A 25137-nucleotide genomic window follows, 5' to 3' on the forward strand; every position below is an offset into this window, starting at 1 on the left:
CATGACATATATTAAGTGACGAAAGGAAAGAACCTACAACCAAGATTACTTTACCTGACAAGGATCTCATTCAGATGCAATGGAGAAATCAAAAGCTTTACAGACAAAAAAAAGCTAAGAGAATTCAGCACCACCAAACCAGCTCTACAGCAAATGCTAAAGGAACTTCTCTAAGTGGGAAACACAAGAGAAGAAAAGGGCCTACAAAGACAAACCAAAAACAATTAAGAAAATGGTAATAGGAACATACATATCGATAATTACCCTAAATGTGATGGGATTAAATGCTCCAACCAAAAGATACAGGATTGCTGAATGGATCCAAAAACAAGACCCATATATATGTTGTCTACAAGACACCCACTTCAGACCTAGGGACACATACAAACTGAAAGTGAGGGGATAGAATAAGATATTCCATGCAAATGAAAATCAGAAGAACGCTAGAGTAGCAATACTCACATCAGATAAAATAGACTTTAAAAAAAGAATGTTACAAGAGACAAGGAAGGACACTACATAATGATAAAGGGATCAATCCAAGAAGAAGAAATAACAGTTATACATATATATGCACCCAACACAGGAGGACCTCAATGCATAAGGCAACAGATAAGAGCTCTAAAAGAGGAAATCGACACTAACAAAATAATAGTGGGGGATTTTAACACCTCACTTACACCAATGGACAGATCATCCAAAATGAAAATAAATAAGGAAACAGAAGCTTTAAATGACACAATAGACTGGATAGATTTAATTGATATTTATAGGACATTCCATCCAAAAACAACAGAATACACTTTCTTCTCAAGGGTGCATGGAACATTCCCCAGGATAGATCACATCTTGGGTCACAAATCAAGCCTCAGTAAATTTAAGAAAACTGAAATCATATCAAGCATCTTCTCTGACCACAATGCTATGTGATTAGAAATGAATTACATGGAAAAAACCGTAAAAAACACAAACACATGGAGGCTAAGCAATACGTTATTAAATAACCAAGAGATCACTGAAGAAATCAAAGAAGAAATCAAAAACTACCCAGGGACAAATGACAGTGAAAACACGATGATCCAAAACCTATGGGATGCAGCAAAAGCAGTTCTAAGAGGAAAGTTTATAGCTATACAAGCCTACCTTAACAAACAAGAAAAATCTCAAATAACAATCTAACCTTACACCTAAAGGAACTAGAGAAAGAAGAACAAACAAAACCCAGAGTTACCAGAAGGAAAGAAATCATAAAGGTCAAAGCAGAAATAAATGATAGAGAAACAAGAAAACAATAGCACAGATCAATAAAACTAAAAGCTGGTACTCTGAGAAGATAAACAAAATTGATAAACCATTAGCCAGACTCATCAAGAAAAAGAGGGAGAGAACTCAAATCAATAAAATTAGAAATGAAAAAGGAGAAGTTACAACAGAAACCGCAGAAATACAAATCATCCTAAGAGACTACGACAAGCAACTGTATGCCAGTAAAATGGACAAGCCAGAAGAAATGGACAAATTTTTAGAAAGGTATAACCTTCCAAGGGTGAACCAGGAAGAAATAGAAAATATGAACAGATGAGTCACAAGTAATGAAATTGAAACTGTGATTAAAAATCTTCCAACAAACAAAAGTCCAGGACCAGATGGCTTCACAGGTGAATGCTATCAAACATTTAGAGAAGAGTTAACATCCAACCTTCTCAAACTCTTCCAAAAATTTGCAGAGGAAGGAACACTCCTAACCTCATTCTATGAGGCCACCGTCACCCTGATACCAAAACCAGACAAAGATACTACAAAAAAGAAAATTACAGACCAATATCACTGATGAATATAGATGCCAAAATCCTCAACGAAATACTAGCAAACAGAATCCAAAACCACATTAAAAGGATCATACACCATGATCAAGTGGGATTTATCCCAGGGATGCAAGGATTCCTCAATATATGCAAATCAATCAATGTGATACACCGTATTAACAAATTGAAGAATAAAAACCATATGATCATCTCAATAGATTCAGAGAAAGCTTTTGACAAAATTCAACACCGATTTATGATAAAAAATCTCCAGAAAATGGGAATAGAGGGAACATACCTCAACATAATAAAGGCCATATACGAGAAACCCACTGCAAACATCATTCTCAATGGTGAAAACCTGAAAGCATTTCCTCTAAGATCAGGAACAAGGCAGGGATGTCCACTCTCACCACTATTATTCAACACAGTTTTGGAAGTCCTAGCCACGGCAATCAGAGAAGAAAAAGAAATAAAAGGAATAGAAATTGGAAAAGAAGAAGTAAAACTGTCATTGTTTGCAGATGGCATGATACTATACATAGAGACTCCTAAAGATGCCACCAGAAAACTATTAGAGCTCATCAATGAATTTGGTAAAGTTTCAGGATACAAAATTAATGCACAGACATCTCTTGCATTCCTATACACTAATGATGAAAAATCTGAAGGAGAAATTAAGGAAACACTCCCATTTACCATTGCAACAAAAAGAATAAACTACCTAGGAATAAACCTACCTAAGGAGACAAAAGACCTGTATGCAGAAAAGTATAAGACACTGATGAAAGAAATTACAGATGATACCAACAGATGGAGAGATATACCATGGTCTTGGATTGGAAGAATAGATACTGTGAAAATGACTATAACACCCAAAGCAATCTACAGATGCAATGCAATCCCTATCAATTTACCAATGGCATTTTTTACAGAACTAGAACAAAAAACTTAAAATGTGTATGGAGACACAAAAGACCACGAACAGACAAAGCAGTCTGCAGGGAAAAAAACAGAGCTGGAGGAATCAGACTCCCTGACTTCGGTCTATACTACAAAGCTACAGTAATCAAGACAATATGGTACCAGCACAAAAACAGAAACATAGATCAATGGAACAAGATAGAAAGCCCAGAGATAAACCCATGCACCTATAGTCAACTAATCTATGACAAAGGAGGCAAGGATATACAACAGAGAAAAGACAGTCTCTTCAATAAGTGGTGCTGGGAAAACTGGAGAGCTACATGTTAAAGAATGAAATTAGAACACTCCCTTACACCATACACAAAAATAAACTCTAAATGTATTAGAGACCTAAATGTAAGACCAGACACTATAAAACTCTTGGAGGAAAACATAGGAAGAACACACTTTGACATAAATCACAGCAAGATCTTTTTTGATCCACCTCTTAGAGTAATGGAAATAAAAACAAAAATAAACAAATGGGACCTAATGAAACTTCAAAGCTTTTTCACCACAAAGGAAACCATAAACAAGATGAAAAGACAACCCTCAGAATGGGAGAAAATATTTGCAAATGAATCAACGGACAAAAGATTAATCTCCAAAATATATAAACAGCTCATGCAGCTCAATATTAAAAAAACAAACAACCCAATCCAAAAATGGGCAGATGACCTAAATAGACATTTCTCCAAAGAAGACATACAGATGGGCAAGAAGCACATGAAAAGCTGCTCAACGTCACTAATTATTAGAGAAATGCAAATCAAAACTACAATGAGGTATCACCTCACACCAGTTAGAATGGGCATCATCAGAAAATCTACAAACAACAAATGCTGGAGAGGGTGTGGAGAAAAGGGAACCCTCTTGCACAGTTGGTGGGAATGTAAATTGATACAGCCACTATGGAGAACAGTATGGAGGTTCCTTAAAAAACTAAAAATAGAATTACCATATGATCCAGCAATCCCACTCCTGGGCATATACCCAGAGAAAACCATAATTCAAAAAGACACATGCAGCCCAATGTTCATTGCAGCACTGTTTACATTAGCCAGGTCATGGAAGCAACCTAAATGCCCATCTACAGACAAATGGATAAAGAACATGTGGTACATATATACATATGGTACATATATACATAAAAAGGAGCGATATTGGGTCATTTGTTGAGACATGGTTGGATCTAGAGACTGTCATACAGGGTAAGTAAGTCAAAAAGAGAAAAACAATTATCGTATATTAAACGCATATATGTGGAGCCTAGAAAAATGGTACTGATGAACCGGTTTGCAGGGCAGAAATTGAGACACAGATGTAGAGAACAAATGTATGGACACCAAGGGGCAAAAGCGGCGGGGGGGTGGGGGTGGGAGTGTGATGAATTGGGCGATTGGGATTGACATGTGTACACTGATGTGTATTAAGTTGATGACTAATAAGAATCTGCTGTATAAAAACATAAAATAAAATTCAAAAAGAACCCCATGGATTATTTAGAAGTGTGCATCTTAATCTCCAGACGTTTGGAGGCTCTCTACTTCTCACTCTCATTTTTATACAATTTAAAAGTTAGACTTTGGACACAGTGGAATAAAATGCAATTATGTTTGTTTAGTTACTTTATAGAGGTCCTTTCTAATATCACTGAACTGAAGTTTTGAAATATTAATTTTACATAGTAGTTCTCAGTCTTTTGCACATGTAACCATAAGTGAATTCCCAAAAAATATGTAACCCTGGCTGCTGGAGTCATGTTTATCAGGGGAAGTTCACAGACACAGGAATAGTGGGGCGTTTGTGGGTCCCCCCTGCACACTTTTTTCTGGACCAGCACACAGGTATCCAGTAGGTATCCAGGGTCCAGGAGAGGGACCCAAACTTTAGGCTCTGGTGCTTTATGTGTCCATGAAGTCTTGAGGAAGGCTGGCCTTCCTCCTACAGGGAGGCAGTCTTGAACAAGTTAGCCCTGTCCTCTCACTACTTCAACAGCCATAATTTTCATTACTCCCTCTTGGTCTCCAACCCCACTCAGACAAAAGCATAGTTTCTCATGGGGTTGCCAACCTTTTATTTTTCAAACATTATCAAAATCATTTCATAAAAGGAAGGACATTTGAACCCCAATTAACTAAGAAGCACATATTGCAGAATAAGCTCGTTTGCCCTAAAACAAGACCCTTAGGTATTTCCATGGGCCATCCTTGATTTCTCCATTATGCTGCTGAGTAGTGCAAAGTTGGTGCTCAGGAACACCTTGGATGATGGTGTGCTATCAACAGCTGCTGTGAAAGAAAGAAGCTGGCACCCTCGGTGGCTATATGGGCAGAGGAGTTGAGGAGACAATAGGTGATGGCTCTGTGCTGTCAGTGAGGGCTGTCCTCTGCCCGTACCCCTTTTAATCCCTTTGTATCCCTACCACCTGAGGAATGAAGGCAGTGATGAATTATTGGCAGAGTTGCCCTGTCTGATAAGAGGGTCATCTGCAAGCCAGAGGGCCCAAATCCTCCCTGGAACACATCACTCCCTACCCACCACTTAACAATTCCCTTCAAACAAAGGTGCAAATTTGTAATAGCTGTACCGTTAAGATATGCAGTCTATGATTCGGAAAACTGTGACTCCTTTCAATTTTCCTTTCGGAAAATTGTGCCCTGTTCTTGGAGAAACATGGCATTTTGTAGGGAGAACCCAGGCCAGGTGGCCAAACTCTCTGTCAAGTCTGTTTCTTCAGCCAATACTTTGATTTCAAGTGAGATGAGTGCACCTTCACCATGATAGCCTTTCCGTGGTATCACTGGCCAAGGTTCCTTTTGGTGTATATTACATACAAAAGGTTGCCCAGCACCTGCCTTGCTGCTGCTCCTGGGATTAGGCACCTCCTTTGCACACTCTGTGGATGGTGGTCCTTTCTCTGATTCTGTGAATGTGTCACTTGTTAAACTATTATTTCTTGAGGCCTGTAAACTATTATTTCTTGATGTCTGTGCAAGTTTCAATTCTGCAATTTCTATTTCATTCTTCTTACGGATTGAAAAACACTAGTGAAATTCCTCATCTTACAATCTATGCTCCTTAACATTAACCCTAGTCTTCTTAAAGTCCTTGGTCTTGCTCTCTCAAAGGCTTCCTCGGGCTTGATTCCAGTGGGCTGGTGACGAGGACACCACTGAGCTTGACAACATGTCATACTCCACCCAAGCCTGGAGATCTCCTGTGTCTGGGGGAAAAGGCAGGGGCCGTGAGACAGGAGACAAGAATGGAGGTAAATTCAGGGGTAAAGCCCAGGGAAGAGTCCATATGTCAGTTGCAGGTCAGCTATGTGCCCTCTGTCCGAGAAGACGCCCCTCAGTGTGGGATGACCAGCTCCTCTCAGAGAGAGTGAGGCTCCTGGGCCTGGCTTCTCATGTGATACTGGGCAGATCCTATGCACAGAGGCTGTGGCCTGCAGGGGTCATCTATCAGCACCTCTGCAGGGGTGAGGGGCCAAAGGGGGCCATAGGCAACCTCTTCCAGGAGAAGTCACCTGTCCTGCGGCTGGGGCATCTGTCCCTCAGACCCACACCATCTACCTTTCTACCTGGGTTCCAAGCCCAGCAAGGCACAATCCTGACTTCCCCAGTGTAGGATTTCCCCAGTGTGTGACAAGCCAGGCTGTGGCCACCTACTCCGAGGGTATAGGTCAGCAGGGCAAAGCCTGTCACTGCTCCCTGGTGAGGCAACTACAACAGAAAGGTGAGTTTTTGAGAGCAAGGGTCAGGTGTCAGGGAGGAGAGGCAGAAACCCAGAAGGGACCCATCGCCTGAGGCCACATCCTTGTCCACCTCTGTGGGGTCAGTCAGCCTCCAGTGTCTGCTCTGAGGTCACAAGACCCCACAGTACTGGCCATCACAACCACCTGCCTCAGAACAAAACAAGAGGGCACGAGAGCAGGAGGCCCATATGAAAAGTGTGGTCCGTTGAGGAGGTGCTCCCTGGGCCAAGTGACAAGACATGGCTGCTCATGGCACAGCTGCCCCCAGACTCAGCATAAATGTCTGGGCTGTGAGCCCATTGATTCTGGGAAGGGGACCAGCACAAGGTGAACAGATGCTCCATACTTTGAGTCAGGCAAGCCAGGAGCCAAGCACTGACAATCAGCCTGCGTTACACCCTCATGTTTCACAGGGCAGGAGCCTGGCGGCGGGGGGGGCGGGGGGGCCTGCCCTGAGGTCACAGCAGAGAAGGTTTGTTGCTGGAGGGCCATACACAGGACAGCTGTATAGAATGTGATCAAAGTCTCTCTGGTGCTTCATGCCATTCAAAACCAGGGGCTCTTAAACAGCCCGAGGGTAAGATACCGCCAAATCCTTGCTGAAATTTCTGAGCCCATCCTCAGATCCCAAATTTTGCACAGATTGCCAAAAGTTCCATGGACTTCTGATCAAGAACCCGATTCATCTGGACTGCTCAGTGCACAGCAAGATTGCCAGGATAGGGCCTAGGGATCTTGCCCACACAACCGTCCCTGACATTTGCTCCTGGAGAACCACCTGCCCAGCTACCGACATCTCCTCCTTCCCTCTAATCAGGCTAAATGCAACTGGGAGAAAGGCAACACAAAAGGAGGCAAATGTGGAAAAATAAACCCGACAGTGCTGTCTCCCCCAGCCAAGACTAAAAGTCGATGAGTCTACCCACTGCACTCACCTGAAAGCCCCCACACATCACCAGGAGCACAGAGAGCACACAGGCCATCAGATACACCTGACCTCAATTTCCTCCTGAGAGAGCACTCAGGGGCCTCCCTGGGATTTGGAGGTGTCAACAATTCACTGCATTGTGGCTTATGCCACAGAGCAATTTTGAACAAAGATTATAGTACCAGTAAACTTTAAGCACTGCTTTAAGTCCAATCACTTTACGTTTAAAGAGAGAGAAATTGGGCCTTCCCTGGTGGTGCAGTGGTTGGGAATCCGCCTGCCAATGCAGGGGACATGGGTTTGATCCCTGGTCTGGGAAGATCCTACATGCCACCGAGCAACTAAGCTCCACAATTACTGAGCCTGTGCTCTAAAGCCCATGAACTACGACTACTGAGCCTGTGTGCCACGACTACTGATGCCCGTGCGCCCTGAGCCCCTGCTCCGCAACAAGAGAAGCCACCATAATGAGAAGCCTGCTCACTGCAACTAGAGAAAGCCTGCGCACAGCAACGAAGACCCAACGCACCTAAAAACAAATAAATAAATTAATGAATTTAAAAAAAGAGAGAGAGGAATGGAATATTTTAAACAGAGACATATGAGCCCTTTAAAGGGCAAAAAAATGTTGCTTGCAGCTTTTCAAATGGGAAAGGAAACAAAAAATGACTGGGTTTGCTGTTTTCCTTGAATTTGTCTAGTACTAGCACTAGATAATATTGATGATCTTCATGCTTGATCACAAACAACATGATGCTGTAATATTCAAACTGTTGGTGAAACTTTTTTAATCTCATGATTTACTCTGGAACAATTGTGTTGACATAGGTACTGATGGTGCAAAAGCAAAGGTGGCAGAAGTGCTGGCACCTTAACCCAAATCAAGGAGTGGCACCAAACTGTACTACTTGGGCTTCTATTCACTATCATATACTTGTATTAACAGTGCCAGTTCCAGTTAAGAATGTTCTGTCTTCAACAGTAAAAATGATTTATGTTAGTAAATCTTGACCATTGAAATTGAATATTTTATAGTATATGATGAAATTCAACATACAAACATCACACATCTGTGTATCAAAGTGAATGGGAAAAAGTTAGATCAGATACTGATAAAGAGGAAGTGGACGACATGGATAATAGATGTGAAAAATTAGCTAAAATGTAGCACAGAAAAGAAATGGTCAGAAATTATGAATGAGAAGTTTATGGACCTAGAGTCTGCTGGTGGCTTGATTTTGGACTTTGCAGCCTCCAGAACTGTGAGAAATAAGCCTCTGTTGTTTAAGCCACCCAGTCTGTGGTAGTTTTTTATAGTCCCTTGAGCTAAGACATATTTTGGTACCAAGAAGTAGCAAACATCTAAATATGTGAAAGTGGCCTTGGAATTGGATAGTAGGTAAAGGCTGAAAGAGATTTGAAGTGCATGCTAAAAAAAAGCTGAGATCACCATAAATGCCTTTCAGCCCTTACCTATTAAAAGTGATTCTGGTGATGGCTCAGAAAGAAAAGAGGCACACTGGAGAGAAAATCTCCATCTTTGTAGAGAATACAGAAATAATCATGAACAGATAGAAATATGGACGTTAAAGGCTATTCTGGTGAGGTCTCAAACAGAAATGAGGAACACGTTATTAGAAATTGGAGGAGAGGCAATTCTTATTATAAAGTGGCAAAGAACTCGACTGAACTCTGTTTTAGTGTTTTTTGGAAGGTAGACCTTGTGAGTGATTAAACTGAATATTCATCTGAGGAGATCTCTGAACAAAGTTTGGAAGAAGTAGCTTGGTTCCTCATCACCGCTCACAGTAAAACACATCAGGAGAGAGAGAAATTGAAGACCAAATTGTTAAGCAAAATGAAATCAGAACTTAGAGATTTAGAAACTTCTCAGCCTATCCATATTTGAAAGTGAGAAAACTTGTTCTGAAGAAAACTCGAAGGGTGTAGCAGGTGTGCTATTAATTTAATTAGTCATCTCAGCAGAGGCCAGGAATAGAGAAGGATTAAACCAGCAGGGACACTGCCAGTTTGAACTAGCAGGGGACAGAGAAAGCCAGGCAGAATGAGGGAAGGCTGTCAGAATTCTTGGATTCTACAGAATGGGAGACTAGAGCAATTCGGCTGTGAATGTGTACTCCTCTTGAAGAAAAGGGAAGAAAGACCCCAAAGGTGATTCCGAGGTCATCGGGTCTGTCAATCCCACCACAGGCCCAGGGGGCCTCAGTTTAAAAATGTGATATTGTCGCCCTCACAGAGAGTCATGGTGTAGGTGGAGGCCCTACAGAGAGCTGCAGTGTGGGTGGCACCCTACAAAGCAGAAGGAGTGGGGCTGCCCCACTGAGCTGTGGGGATGATGTTTCCACCCCAGCGGGACTGGGGGGCAAAGCATCAAACCAAAGAGGATTACTCTTATACCTTAAGATCTAATGGGATTGGCCTTGCTAGGCTTTGGACTTGCTTAGAAACTGTCACCCCTTCCTTCTTTCCTATTTCTTCCTTTTCGAGTAGGGATGTCTATTATATGCCAGTCCCACCATCGTATTTGGAAACACTTAACTTGTCTTGGTCACAGATTTACAACTACAGAGGAATTTTGCCTCAGGATGAATACTACCTCCAGTCTCACCCATATATGATTTAGATGGTGTTTAGCTCAGACTTTGGACTTTAAATTTTACAGTTGATGTTGGAATGAGTTAAGGCTTTTGAGGCTGTTGGGATAGAATGAATGTATTTTGTATACAATAAGGAAATGAATTTTGGGTACCAGGGGCAGAATGCTATGGACGTATATCCCCCCCACCAATTCTTATGTTGAAGCCCTAACCTTCAATGTATTTGGGGATAGGGCCTTTGGGAGGTAATTAGGTCATGGGAATGGAGCTCTCATAATGGGTGTAGTGCCCTTAGAAGAAAAGACACAAGAGAGATCCCTCTTTCTCTCTGCCACGTGAGGACACAGTAAGACAACCATCTGAAAAGTAGGAAGAGAGCTCTCACCAGGAACTGAATATGGCACCTTGATCTTGGCCTTCCAACCTTCAGAACTGTTAAGAAATTACACCTGTTTTTCAAGCCACCAGGTCTATGGCATTTTGTTATAGCCGTCCAAGCTGATGAAGACATAGAGAATATATATAAGATGGTCTAATATACATATATCCAGGGTTCTAGAAGTAGAGACAGGAGAGAATGAGTAGAAGTAACATTTGAAAAAGATAATATTATGTTCTGGATGAGATGAAGAATGTGTATTATCAGTTAGTGAAGCAAAATAGATTACATGGAGGATAAATTTTTTTAACCTGAAACTAATCACGTGTCAAGAAACTGGAGAACACAAAAGAAAATCTTAAAAAAAACAATTAGCAAAGAAACTGATCACCCACCATGAAACAGTGTACTGATGGCATAATTTGAAAAAACAGTAACAAAAGCCATATTCGATGGAATAAATATTCAAAGTTCTGAAAGGAAAAACTTTTCCTCTGGAACTGATTACCCTGTCACATTATAATTTATAAAAGTTCACCAACAAGGGAACTGATAAATTATTTTTAATGTATGCATACAATGCAAAATTATAAATAATTAAAAAATTAAAGAACATCTAATATATCAATTTTTCTTAAAGTAAGAATGTTAAAAGAAGCCAAAGGCAATATGATTTACATGACACCATATATAACCAAAAATATTATTATTATACATAATTTTGATTATCTACAGCTGTGCTGAAAGCATAAACATTTTTATAAGATGGATATATACCAAGTTCTTGATGGTGGCTATCTTTCTCATTGTTGGTGAGAGTGTAAAATGGGACAATACTTATGGAAAACAATATGATGTTTCCTCAAAAAATTAAAAATATAACTACCATGTGATCCAGCAGTCCCACTTCTGGATTTGTATTCAAAAGAATTCAAAGCAGGATCTCAAACAGATATTTCCACACCCATATTCATCATAACATTATCCAAAATACCCAAGATGTAAAGAAACCCAAATGTCCATCAACAGATGAATGGATAATGGCGTCTATAAATACAGTGAAATATGTCCTTCCTTGAAATAAAAGGAAACCATGTCTCATGCTACAACATGGATAAACCTCTAAGACATTATGCTAAGTGAACTAATCCACTCATAAAAGGACATGTCATAGCCACTCACATGAAGTATCTAGAGTAGTTAAAATCATAGAAACATACAAAGGTGATTGTCAAGATCTCAGGGAGGAGGAGGGAGAATTAGGGAGTCTCTGCTGTCCCAACCCCGCCTGGGTCCTGGGGAAGGAATCAGAACTCAGAAGCAGGAGAAGAGGCTTTGGCTAGCAGGGAAGGGGGGGTGAGGCCCCGGGCGGGTTCACAAAGGATCAGAGCATCTGAGTGCATTAGGAGGAAGGAGCTTCAGAGGTGGGCCAGCACAGGCCATGACGGGGGCTGAGCAGACTGGGGGGGTGCAGTTCGGGGAGACAGCAGGGGTCTGCTCCCTGCCCCTCATTGTTTGCTTGTCTCACCCTTATGAGCAGGTCATTTCCCCTGCTCTGATGATTCGAAGTCTCTGCCGGCACCCACAGGACGATGACTGAGGCTTTCACACTCCTCTGCACGGATCCCAGCTCCTACCCAGATCTGGGGCCACAGACACCTCTCCCCCAACCCTGTCTGCCCCTGTGAGCAAGCTGTTCTTGTGAAATGCGGTCATAGTTTGTTAGGAGGAACTGTTTTATATGGGAATACAAATCAGTGTTGATGCCAATACACACACATGTCCAGTCATGGGTGGAAAGGGAAGGGACAGTAGTTCTGGGGTGTCTCTGCACACCCATAGGCCCCTGAAGCCAGTCTCCACAGCCACAGCCAGATGGGTCCTCCTCCCTCAGTTGAATGAGATGCTGCTGCACAGAAATCCCACAAGTTCCACAAAGGGGCCCAACTGTCATTACCCTTATACACACGTTTCACGGGTGCTCCATGAATTTCCCCGCACCCATTCCCCTTGTTGCATCCTCATTGGGATTAAGAGGTAGCTGTGTCCACCACTCTCCACATTGCAATAATCCCAGTGGGACTAGAGGATGCTCCCGCTACGACGAGGCAGACAGTCCTGTCCCCATGGCCAAGACTTTTCCTCTCTGGTCACTCCACCCACACAGGAAACCCTGGATGAGCGGAGGGTCATCCCAGCGCCGTCGCCTGGCCACTTCAGGGAAGCAGAGAGAAGCTCCATAATGACAAGGGCTGTCTCCAGGCTCCATCCTAGAAACTGGTGAGTGTCCAGAGGGCTGAAAGGCACAAAAGCAGCTCTGCCTCCCCAGAAGGTTCAGGGATGCAGAAGATGGTACAGATGCCCCAGAAGGCCCCTAGCCAAGCAGGCTTTAGAGAAGGGGATGATGAGGGGGTCCCTGGGGAGAGTGAGAGCTGTGCGTTCCCAGGGCCAGCCTGAGGAGTCCTTGTCTATGTGGAGGAAAGGTTCGGCCACCTGTAGATCCAGAGCTCCTGTGACCGCCCTCATCCTTCCTTCCTCTCTGGATCGCTCTCTGTGGAGCAGCGCAACACGAACAAGATGACAGTGGCCTGAGAGCATTTCCCACCAAGACGATCTTTATTCACAATTGATATACGTCACTCCAAAGGTCCTGCTCCCACCCACACCTGGCCACACCCACCTCTCCCACCTCCCTAACCTCCCACAATCCCGCTCCCTCCCCCCACCCTGGTGGTCCTGCCCTCCCTCCCTTCCCCCCACATCATCTAGGATCAGCACTGGGATGACAGGGAGCCCCTAGGCTCCCCTGGGAGCCACCCTGGAGGGCCGGCCCAGCTGTTCCCTACTGGCTGCAGTGCTGCTTCTCCTCTTCCTACTCTTCTCTGTGACACACGGGTCACGCTTTCTCTTTCTTGGCTGTGAGGGGAGAGCCGGCCCCAGAGCCAAGGCTGGCCTCCCAGACATCCGGAGGCCAGCCCCGGGGATGGGCAGCTTCTCAGCAGTGGCTGGGTGTCCAAACAGAGCCTGCTTCCTCGACTTGGGAGCGGCTGGTGGAGCTGGGCTGAGGCCTCTTCTCTGAGGGGAGGGGGCATGGGGAGCACTCTGGGCCCCCCAACCTCCAGGGGAGGCCAGGCCTGAGGCATGGGCAGGACTCTGGGACACCCAGCAGAGAGCCGAAGAGGAAGGCCAGGCTGGGGAGCTCCTCCTCGTCCTCACCGGACCCGTCTCTGGGCCCTCGGGCCTCCCGAACAGGAGAGGCCTCTCTGAGCATAGACGCATCCCTGGGTCCCCGTAGAGGGCCAGCGTGCCTTTGACCCTGGGGAGGGGATGGAGAGACCTCCTGACGTCCTCGAGAGGAAACAAAGTCTTTGGGCCTGCACAGGCCAGTGTCTCTTTGGATGAGCCTATGAGGAGCCTCAGAATCAATCTCTGGTGGGCAGGTTTCATCACTGACCCCTAGATGGGGGTCTTGGTCATGCCTCTGGGCACCTTGGCCAGCGTCGGACTCAGAAGGACTTGAGCCCATTCCGGGTGCACTGTGACTTGGGGCTGCCCGCACACCCTCATCCTCTTTCAAGGCCAGGAGTTGTTTCTGCATCAGCTGGTAGGAGGGAGGAGGACAGTGACGGACAGTGACTCCAGGACTCGAATCCAAATGCAGACACTGTGTCATTCCTGCCATCCTCCTGCAACTTATTCCCAGCTTTGTGCCCTTCCCTCCCCTCCCGGCTCCCCATCCTCTCCTTCCTTTCACCCTGCACTGCACCCACCCCAGAACAGGCACTTCCCCATGCCAGACCTCCCAGGCAGGGGAGGGATGGACAGCACCAGGTGACCCTCCTGTTCTGGGGCCCTACCTCTCCCCTGTTCACTGGGGTCCCTCCATGCCCTGGTCTTCCTGGGTGTCCCTTGTGTCCCCTGTTCTACCGGGGATCCCTCCCTCCTCTGGCCCCCCTGGGACATCTGGGTTCCCCTGTCCCCTGGATCACCTGGGGTCCCCCTCCTGTGGGGTCCCCCGGCTCCCTGAGTGTCCCTCTCCCTCCTCTGGCTCACTTCTTCGGGAGTGAGCCCTTCCTCCTGCTCCAGCTCCTCCACTAGGTCCAAGAGATCCAGCTGTGGGTCTGGGGAAAGCAATTCTGCCAGGAATCGAGGGTGAATGACTGCCTCCACCTCGGACAGAAAGAAGAGGCTGTGAGCATCCTTGGCCAGGAGTGGCCTGTGAGACAAGAAGACCCAGAGGGAAAGTGAAAAGCAGAGACCCACCCCACTCTCCTCCACAAGGCGGGGATGGTCAGCACACACACAAACACACACACACGCACATACACACACAAACATGCACATACACAGTCACACACAAAAGAGCACATATACAGAGGCACATACACAGACACACAAAGGCATACACACAAAGAGACACAAACATGTACACACATACATCTGCGTAAACCTCCCCTAACACCTGGTTCAGGAACAAGGAGCTGAGCTTAAGTCCCAACGGCCTGAGCAGAGCCCAGATCTTGGGTGCTGAGTGTTCCATGCCCTGGCATCTTGTAGACCCCAGGCTCCATGCCTATCCTACCTTGGTGACAAAGTCCTCCTGGGAACACAGCTTGTCAATGTAGCTCAAGAGGCCCGGGTCCGAGTAGGTGCCATCCTCTTCCTGCTTCAGCTCATTTCCGTCCTCTCCACCTTCTGCATCTGACTCGCCTGTGGCTGAGTGGACGGGCCCCACCAGCGCCTCTGTGATGTCCATATACTCCCTCACAGCCTCAGGGGGAATCTCCTTGGGTGCCTTGGGCTCTGGGGGCCGCTGGGACCTGTGTGGCTTTGGGCGGGAGGGCTGGGCCCTGGGGCTGGACATCCTGGGAACACAGGCTGAGACAGAGCAGGAGGAAGGGAAGGAAGGTGAGGGACTCCCGGTCCACCTCCTGACCACCAAGCGCACGTTGGTGAGGGCATTGTTTGGGGGACATTGATGTGGGTGTGGGGGGGGTCAGGACCACCTGAAGCCTCATGCACTGTTGGAGAGGGGAGGTAAGGGGGCATCTAAGAGAGTCACAAGTAAGGAAGTGGGGAACCTCCAATTTTCTAGGGGTCTGCCCATCAAGCCCACTTCCTAGGCAGACTTTTTGTGGGGTCCTTTGACAGGGAGGTGTGAGAGGAGTTACAAAACTGACCAAGTCAATACCCCATAGTGACAAAGGGCAGCTGAGACCCCATGCCCCCACCTCCCACCTCGGTGGCTGTTTTGGTTGAAAGACCAATGCCCCTGTCTTGAAGGAAAAGGATCCACGTGGGGACAGTAGCCAACCCTAGGCCCCTGTTACCTGTGCCTTCAACTCCAGTGGGAACCTGGGTGCCTGGCTGAAGGCCCACTTTCGGGGCTGGGGGCCCCCGAGGATCCAGCTTCGGTGGGGCTGGAGGAGGCAGGTCCTGCGCACACTGCATCCACTACAACTTCTGAATCTGCATCTCCTCCTTGGCCTCAAATTCCATGAACCTGGGGGGTGACGGAGGCATAGGCCACCCTGAGGAAAAGGCCTGGGTTCTGGAGCCCAACAAAGGCAGCCAAGAATGAGGGATTGGGAGAGGATGTGCCTTGAGGCTGTCAAGGCCCTGTGAGGTGCTGTCCACAGCAGAGAGCTGCTCCTGGAACTGATACAAGATCTGGGACCCTTCCTGCCTCACCAGCACTGGAGGCCATTCAACAGCATAGACCCAGGTCGCTTAATTGAACCAGGTCAACGGGACACGTGGCTGACCCAGGGGGCACCCTCCTCATGCCCCCCGACCCCATCCAGAACCACATGAAGGGCTGACAGCCAGAGGCTGGAACAGGCATGTGTTCCCTACAGGGGTCCTTGCCCGAATCCAGAACCCTGGGCTGGGACTGAGAGTCCTGGAACATAGACCTGGAGACAGGGCCCAGGAGAGGCTGGGCAACGTGGATGCTGAGCTCAGAGGAGAGGCCTTCCTTTCCTCTGAGAGGCGCTCGTTTGTTTGGTTTTGTTTCTTAAACCAAGGGGATTACCATGGAGCAAACACTGGAAGGGCCGTTGACCCTTGGGTTGATGACAGCTGGCTTTCCCAGCCTCTTCAGGGATGCCAGGGTACCCACTCAGGCCACTTTTCATGAGGAGAGGGGGTCCCAAATCTATGTCAGTGGCCGCCAGCCACCCACCACTAAAGAAGCAGCAGGCTGGCGGGTGGAGCTCTTTCCCCGGCCCAGCCCATATGGCCGGAGTTGGACCCCTACTGGACTCACAGCTTCACCCTGCACCGTCCTGAGACCTTCATGTCAAGGCAAGGGTAGGTCAAAATCAGGGGAGGGCAGAGCTCCTGGTGGAGGAAGGACAGAAGACCCAAACTCTCAAGGTGAGGGAGGGGTTTCTGGAGGACAGTAGGGCCTCTGGGCTGTGGGGCCCCTGTTCTGGGTGACAGCCCTCCTCCTTTGTCCTCTCTGATGAGCACCCCCATGGCCAGACCCTGCCCTTACCCACTCGCCTCACCCTCCATGCAGCCCCTGGGCCCAGGACGCTGACTCACTTTTCCGCCATCTCGTAGTAGATCATCCGGTCAAAGTTGCTTCTGCACTGCCATTCCTGTACAGCCCTGCACAGTGCCTCCTCCAGCGTCATGGTGGGCTTCAAGCAGGCCAGGGATCAAAGCACTGGGCTGTAAGCCCTCGGGGTCAGTCTCCGTGCCCAGCCCAGCCCCCACCTGCCTGACCCCACTGGCCAATGTGGACCACACATCACTCAACGCAGCATGACTGAGCAACAGGAGGGTGAGAGGCAGGTATCTGCGAGGGCAAAGACAAGCCTTCCCGGCTACTGCTGTCACCGCCTCACACTCACTCGAGGATGACCATCCACTCCCAGGCTACAGCTGGGACACTGTGCCTTGGGGAGCTCTTTTCCTCTTCAAGGTTGCCTTTTCATAATAAAAATCACTATCATCAATAAGGTGTGGCATGTGCCAGGCCATCTATGAAGCTAACACTTCATAGATTAGCCCAAGGAGTTTTCTGCCCAGTCCTCTGAGTGAAGTGTGATTGTCCCCTTTTTACGAGGGACCGGAGGTTTAGGATGGAAATGCCTGCCAGGCTCACAACTCTAGTGGGAGAGAGCCCACACCCTTAGGAGAGCTCTACCATCACCCTGTTCCTAGTGGAATTCTCCACAACAGTGAAGTCGAGCCGTGCATTAAGCACTCGCCTGGGCCCTGCACTCCTCCCCCTCCTCCGAAGTGACCTCCCCCGGCCATGTACATCAAGTCCTGTACGAAAGGAGATCGCACCACGGGAGAGTGCGGCATTCACTCCTTGGCTCCTCACCTTACACCACGACCCTCTCTGACTGCAAGTCTTCAGTCCATATTACCATGAGAATCATGGAAGAGCAAGTTGGCTAGACTCTCAGGGTGGTGGGGTCAGTTGAGATGAGGCATATTTCAGTCATGATGTCATGGACTGGCAGGCTCACCCACATGACCGACAATGTGCCTTCTCATAGCATGGACATCGCCCTCAGACCTTGCTTCCAGTATCCCTAGAAATCTAACCTGCGAGTCCATCCCCAGGTCCTCTTTATCTAAAAGCTCCGATAAGCTCATGACCCCCTGAGCGTTCACTCACATGAGAAAGCAGGAAAGAGCTTCTGCATCAGGACTCTGGGGAAGGTGTCTCCAGGCCAGTGGTTTGAGGCGCTGCCAACGTCGGAAGTTACTGTACACGCTCTGGGGGTTAGAGCAGTCACCGTGCGAGGCGTAGGACTGGTTGGTGGCCAGGCTGCCCTGCCTGGAAGTGCCATGTGGCCAAGGCCCATAGTTCACTGGGTGAATGATAGGGGCCAGCTGGGCAGCTAGTGGTGGAGCTTGAGGAGGAAAGCCTGGGGTCCAGCCTCCCTTGCCAGCCTGAGTAACTCCAACAGCTGGAGCAGTCACAATGGTCTCCATCACAGGGGTTGCTAAGAATACGGATGCAGGACATGCAGCACTCCCGCTGAGGGCCCCTGGAGTACTCCATGTGAGGGGGCCTTGAGTAACGATAAAGGTCTGAGTCTGGGGGGCCTCCACTGGACTCCCTTGTGACCTGACTTGGACAGTGAGGTTGCAAGCCCCAGGGGCACTGGGTCCACGGCCACCATTAGCCACCAAAGGCATCGTGGGGAATCAACCTGTCATCCTTGCTGCCATCCTTTCTCCATAGCCAGGGCAATTCCTCTTGATCCACCTCCAATGACCCCTCCTCCCCAGTGCAGTCTCAGGTTTCTTCAGGCTCCCTAGTCTCCCCAGCTGAAATGTGCTTGTGTTCAGTGCTCTCTTCTCCCTCTACTTCAGTCCAACTATGTGCCCACAGTGAAGTGTCACATGTGAACCCGAAGGATGTGAGAGATGGCAGGGTCTCTGAAAACACACCCCCAACCTATAGGCTTACCTTCTTCTGAAGCCATCCTGCAGGCTTGGGCACGGACTACTGCTGCCTGGTAGCCTCAATGAGAAAAGTCAAGACCAGGACCCAGAGAGTGACCTGCTTCAGCAGTTGCTCAGGATCCAAGTAAAGGAGGGACAAGTTTGAATCTAAATAGTAGAATGTGGGCTGAAACTTTCTGCAGTGGGGGAGGGGCAGAGGGTACATGGGTCTTGGTGGGGTGGGGTGGGGGGACATTTCACGAGGGCTCTGGCAGGTAGGCAAGAACCAGAAGTTCCTTCCACCTCACACAGTGGCAACACAATTGGCGTGTGCCTCTTTAGGCAGTTTATAAACTGTTTTTTTGATTCATGGCACCGAGGTTGGACATGACGGTCCCTTCCTTTCACGTCTTTATCCATCAACCTAGTTTTGTGTCCCTCAACACATTCTGCTTCCTACCAGGCTCTTGACTTACTTCAACAGAGACTAGACTTTCTGAACAAAATACCCAAGTGTTAGTCTGATAAACACTTGGGTATTTATGGCCACATGGAACTGAGTATTTGAAATTAGGATTGTCTCAGCAGATCCAGTGTCTTTGACTGCTGTATGTACATCACTCCTAAGGAAGTGGTCCTTGTGCTCCAACCAACCTCCAGCAGGACCAGCCTTACTAATGATCCTTTGTGTTGGAAAGCCCCCGTCCATCAAAAAACTGTCATGCAGCCCCCATGTCCAAGAACAGAATTCACTAAATGTCTTTCTCATAGTATTCCATGGTTGTTAAAGATTTAGTTTTTTTACCTTTTAAATGATTTTAGTATAATATTTTAAGCAAGTAACACCTTCTCATGGTTCAAAATTAAATTGTGCAAAATGGAATATGCAGTGGCAAGTCCTCCTCCCACCTCTTTCCCTTGTCAACCCAATCCTCTTTCCCAGAGGAAACCAGTGTTATCTGTTTCATTAAAATCTTTCCAGAGATATGCCATGCAACTAAAAATGAAGGCAATCTATTTTCATTTTTAAAAATGCCTTCATTGTTTTTTCTAGTTGAAAATTCATATATGTTCCAATATATCTGAGGATATTTCCAATGATTGTCTTTGTACGGGTATCGTGGCTCCTCTGTTTCTGCACTAGATTCCTGGAACAAGAATTTCTACAGTCCCTTAAATTTCAAAGTACCTGAAAGAATAGGGTGGCTCGATCTAGCAAAGAAAAATAACAAATGCCTAACTGAATTTGGTTTTTGAACTTCACGTAAACAATGAATTTGTTTTTAGTATAACTGTGTCCCACGCAATATTTTGGACATACTTTTACTGCAAATTCTTTTCCTGTTTATCTGAAATTTACATTGAACTTGAAATCTGTATTTTATCTGGCAACACTACCAAAAAAGTATAACATACCAAGCTATTATTAGTTACTCATCCTTATGAGAAAGAGAACTTGGAGTAAAGAGACTCAAGTGTGCATCCTGGCTCCAACACAAAACACAATTGTAAACATACACAAAATCTGCAGCCTCTTCAGATGAAATGGATTTGGAAGAGCCATCATATAGCATTGAACGTCTTGGCTTAGTAGGGGTAAGGACAGAAGTAAGGAACAAGAAGGCGGAAAATCTTCTCTTTCCTTATGTTAAAGGGACTAAACATCCTAGAGCCCTGGTTTTTCTAGGTGTTAAAAATCCACTACCCATGAAATGGATGTGCACCTTGAGACAATGCCAAGAGTTCATCTACCAATTTCCAATCCCCATTCATACAAACTCACTTCCAACTAAATCCTAGCCTGCAAGCCCTGCTTACAAGTTTGTTAATTTCCTGTCTGCATTACATACCCTTGCTCTTTAGAATCTAGGCCTTATCATTGCATATGGTCCCATCTGCATGGGAATCACGGTAGCATTCCTTTTAAAAAACTTGTTTGATTATTTTTTTCAAATTGAGAATCCATATCAGTCAGTTTACCACTATCAAAATATGAAAGTGTATTTGTGTTTTGTGTTGTGAGAAGAGAGGCCTGTTAGGAAACTTGTCAAGGGAGATGAAGGGTGAAAACCTCAGAGGATTGCAACCCAATATCTTGGGAGACGAGATTCACTGACTGCTGTAGCAGCAGTAGAACTCCTACTGATTGTGGGGTGTTGGGGAGGGAAACAGAGGTTTAGAAGGACTGTTCCACAGTGTGAAAAAGACTCCTGTTGGTGCTTAAGAAGTTCCTTGCCCCTTGTCAGGAGAAATTGACTCAGAAGAAGATGAGAAGATAAGGTGAGAATATTTCAAGCAACATCATGGTGAACTTTATATCTAAAGAAACTCCTGTTGGGGACTGAAAAAAATAAACAATTTGGGAATAACACTCAGTACTGGAGCTTTTATAATGAAGGAAAACTTAAATGATTTTCAACCAATAACTTCATACTAGAGGGATGGTGAGGCAAAATATTGTACCCAGGCACTCGAGGAAGGCAGGCTTCCTTGTTGCTTCCTCCCCTTGTTCAGTCATTGAACCAATTATTTACAAGATTCTCACTCATAATTCTGATACAGTATTTGAAGGAGTCTTCTCAAGGCCACTGATACAAAAATTGCACTGTGCAAAAATTAGCCAGTTCCAATTCTGCAATCACTTTTGTAATACTTCAAAATCCTACACCCCAGAGACAGAGATAATCAAATTAGCCCAAATGTAATTTGGGAAGACCAGTCACAGAAGGGAGTATCTAAAATTCCTTTGGATCATGATCTCTGACTATTCCTGCACAGAGGTTGGGGGCAGGCATTGACTACTGAGAAAAAACATCTCTGGACACGCATCACAAGCCTCAGCAGACAGTTCATTTCCACTCAATCACGAAACATTAAAGAAACGAAGAGATACCATGTTTGTGTCTTTTCAAGTCTGTGCACTTGGAGGCGCATAGTGCTATTAGGTGTGAGGGGTCTTCAGAGGCATCCTGTTGAGTGAGAAATGCTCTAATCTTGAAATTGACCAGAGAGAAGATCTGATGATTGAAGTTTCTTTGGGAAGTATTAAAAAATCAGGTCAGTAAGTTGATCCCGCTACTATTTTTGTTGTTGTTGTTGTTTTTATTGCCAACTGAAATTCTGCAAGATATTACAAAAAAGGAGGGAGGGAAAGTAAAATTGTTCCCATATTACCTGCTGTGTTGAAATTGGCCCAGATTGTCAACTCTTTCTCAAAGTTATTAAAAAAAAGACAAAACCGTACAAAGGAAACACCTGTGAATCAACATTTATTGAAAAACCTCCATGTATTTAATACACTAAGAAAAAAAATTCTATTACTGTAAATGCGTTTGGAAAAAACTCTAGGAACGGAGTCAGGAGACAGTATCTTAAGAGTGTTTCCCAGGTCTGAAATTCTTTCCTAGAATTGTTCTTTAATGGAAACTTCAGGCTTGCTAGGAAAAAGGACCTACTGTTTTTTGAAAGGCATAAACAAGAACCAAGGAACTGATGTCCAAAGGGCATAAAAGCACTTGCCCCAACTTGAGGCTACTGTGCTTAGAGAGGAGCTCTCCAGAACTCTTTGTATCTAAGTGCATGGGTTTAACGTGTGCAATATAAAAATCACGAGTGCACATCTCACAAGAGCTGGTTTTAAGAAGAGAGCGTCACGAAGGTTCCCGGCGAGGAGCGTCGCCTGAGAAGTTCCGCAGCGCGCCCGACCCTTCACTTCTCTCCTCTCCTGCAGAAACCTTCTGGAACAGATGCCCGCGCGCCCCGCGCCTGCACGCCTGCGCACGCCCACTGGGGCGGGGCTCTCGGGCACGTGGACCGCCGTCCTCCAACTGCTCCCGGCGTCTGTTGGGGCAGTTTGCTCCGGAAGACAGGAGCGCATGCGCGAGCACGGGGGGCGGGGCCCCAACGGCCGTCGGGGGGGCGGGGTGTCTCATGGCGGCCTCTAGAGTCAATTATAGGAATCCTGTGGTAAGGGGTATGGGGACTTTTCACCCCTCAGGTGTCACCGCTCTGCGCTGTTGTTCACCCTGTGGGTTATTTGTGCCCTTGTCCATGTAAGGAGACTCCCCCCACACCCCCATAGAGCTCGATTCCCTTGAGGTGTTTACCCCAGGGTTACTGGCACCACTGGGGAGCCGGCTGCATGAAGGGTTCAGTGATTGCGGGACCTACAGTGCGGGATAAATACTGTGTGCAAGCTATTAAACAGGTGCAGTTCTAGTCTGCGCGTTCTGAAGAGTACAAAAGCTAGAGGGAAGTTCTTGCGAGTTGAAAACCCTCATCTGGTTCCAAAGGTGTAGCTCAGGTCATAGGAATATGAGTGAAGAACTAGCGAACATCCTCATAGCTTTACTAGTAACTTTTTTTTTTTTTTTCGGTATGCGGGCCTCTCACTGCTGTGGCCTCTCCCGTTGCGGAGCACAGGCTCTGGACGAGCAGGCTCAGCGGCCATGGCTCACGGGCCTAGCCGCTCCGCGGCATGTGGGATCTTCCCGGACCAGGGCACGAACCCGTGTCCCCTGCATCGGCAGGCGGACTCTCAACCACTGCGCCACCAGGGAAGCCCACTAGTAACTTTTTAACATAAAAATATCAATCAACACTTATGTTCAAACTGTACTCTTTTGTCAATGAGAGGAGTAAATTTGCTGAATCTAACAATAAGCATTTATTCGTAGTCTGATACTCTCAAATCATGACGGAATTGCAAGCATAGGTTGGCTGGTGATGCAAGAGTTCAGCAAAAATCAACGAAAGCATTAGGTAAGAATCAATTCGGTATATAGAATTTACAGTGAAGAGTCGTGTACATTTTATCTTATTTGTAAATTATGTGCACACATCTATTATATCATTAAAATTAATTATATGGTATATATCTCCACACTTCTTTAGGGAGTGCTGATTCAGGTTATTAAGGCTTTGCTTCATAACACACCACAGCAGGTGCGTATGGGGCTTAAGGTAGTTTATGTTTGTATTCTGGGGTCGTGAAAGTACTGTGTGGGTGTGTTTGTAGTGTGAATTATATATATGTGCGTTTGTGGCTTGTTGGAGTTCAGTGTCTGTATTTAAGGATATTAAGAAGTTACATCCTTGTTTTTGGCAGTTGGGGAGTTGTGGGTGTTTATGTGTATCTGGAAGTGTCATGTTGTATATGTGTATTTGTAGATCTTCCAGGGATTGTAGGACCTCATGGGCAGTGGGTGGTTTTATGTATATCATTATTAGGGAGCCTATTGGGAATGTGTTTCCATGAATTCCTGGCGTAAGGTTTATTTGTGTATTTATGGAGTTGGTGAGAATCTGAGTAGTGTATTTGTATTTGTGGGTTGGTGATGTCTGTGTGGATATTTGGGGTTAAGTGGAAGACATGAGTGTGTTGTTGTGAGAGTGGATGTATTTGAGTTTATGTAGAGGGTTTGAGATGTAATTCAGATGTACTCTAGTTGTTCGGATTATGTATTTGTAGTGTAAGACTTTGGGAATGTGCGTTTATGTGTGTGTTTTCTCCCAGCATGTTATAAATGCGTGTCTGATGGTGGGTTTTGAAGGGTTAGCTGCATGTACATAGTGGAAAAGTTGGAAAAAGTACTTGTGTTTATTATTTTTGGTGTAGGGTTGTGTGTTTTGCTTATTTTTGAAACGTAGAGGGATCATTTGTATCTATTCAGGGCATGCTGTATTATGTGCGTTTCTTTTGGTGGTTTTCAAGAATTGTGTGTTTTGGGGTGTGTGAGGGAAGGTGTATGACTGTTTTATGGGACTGGTGGTATAATGTGTATGTGCATATGAATGTGTTGTGTGGTGTGGGGTTTATATGAATCTGTATTCTGGAAGCAGGTGGTGTTATTTCAGTGTGAGTATTTGGGAGTGTGGGATTATGTATATGCAGATAGTGTGAAGCCTCATGTCTATTTTTGGTTATAGGTTGGTATGTTTCCATATTTGTAGTATGCTGAGTAATTGGGGGTATATTTGGGGCTTGTGGTGAGAAACATATATGTTGAGTTTGTGTGTGTATTCAAAGAGCGTAGCAGATTAGATGAATATTTTCTAGAGTATGTGTTTGCATTTTTCACTGGGGGTTATTTGTATCTGGAAGTAAGTATTTTTGTGTTGATATAGTAATGGAGTTATGTGTATACAGGAGAATGGGAGAATTTATTTGTACTGGAAGTATATGATATGGTTCTAAGTAAGTATTTAGGGGTATGGAGGTTTAAGATGTGTAATTTGGGATTTGGAAGGGGTTTTATGTGTATTTA

General features: G+C 46.0%; 1 protein-coding gene across 1 annotated transcript; it reads right to left on the reverse strand.

The window, feature by feature from the left end:
- Positions 1-13324: 13324 nt before the first annotated feature.
- On the reverse strand, positions 13325-18628 carry LOC137228405 (NUT family member 2D-like; the record flags this gene model as incomplete). Its single annotated transcript, XM_067745493.1, is given in 6 exon segments — positions 13325-14057; positions 14510-14626; positions 15039-15334; positions 15787-15959; positions 17006-17134; positions 18096-18628. Coding segments are annotated over 6 exon segments (1854 nt in total), but the record flags the coding sequence as incomplete, so codon positions are not given.
- Positions 18629-25137: the final 6509 nt, after the last annotated feature.

Source organism: Pseudorca crassidens, chromosome 7 (assembly GCF_039906515.1).
Source record: "Pseudorca crassidens isolate mPseCra1 chromosome 7, mPseCra1.hap1, whole genome shotgun sequence".
Classification (NCBI taxonomy): domain Eukaryota; kingdom Metazoa; phylum Chordata; class Mammalia; order Artiodactyla; family Delphinidae; genus Pseudorca; species Pseudorca crassidens.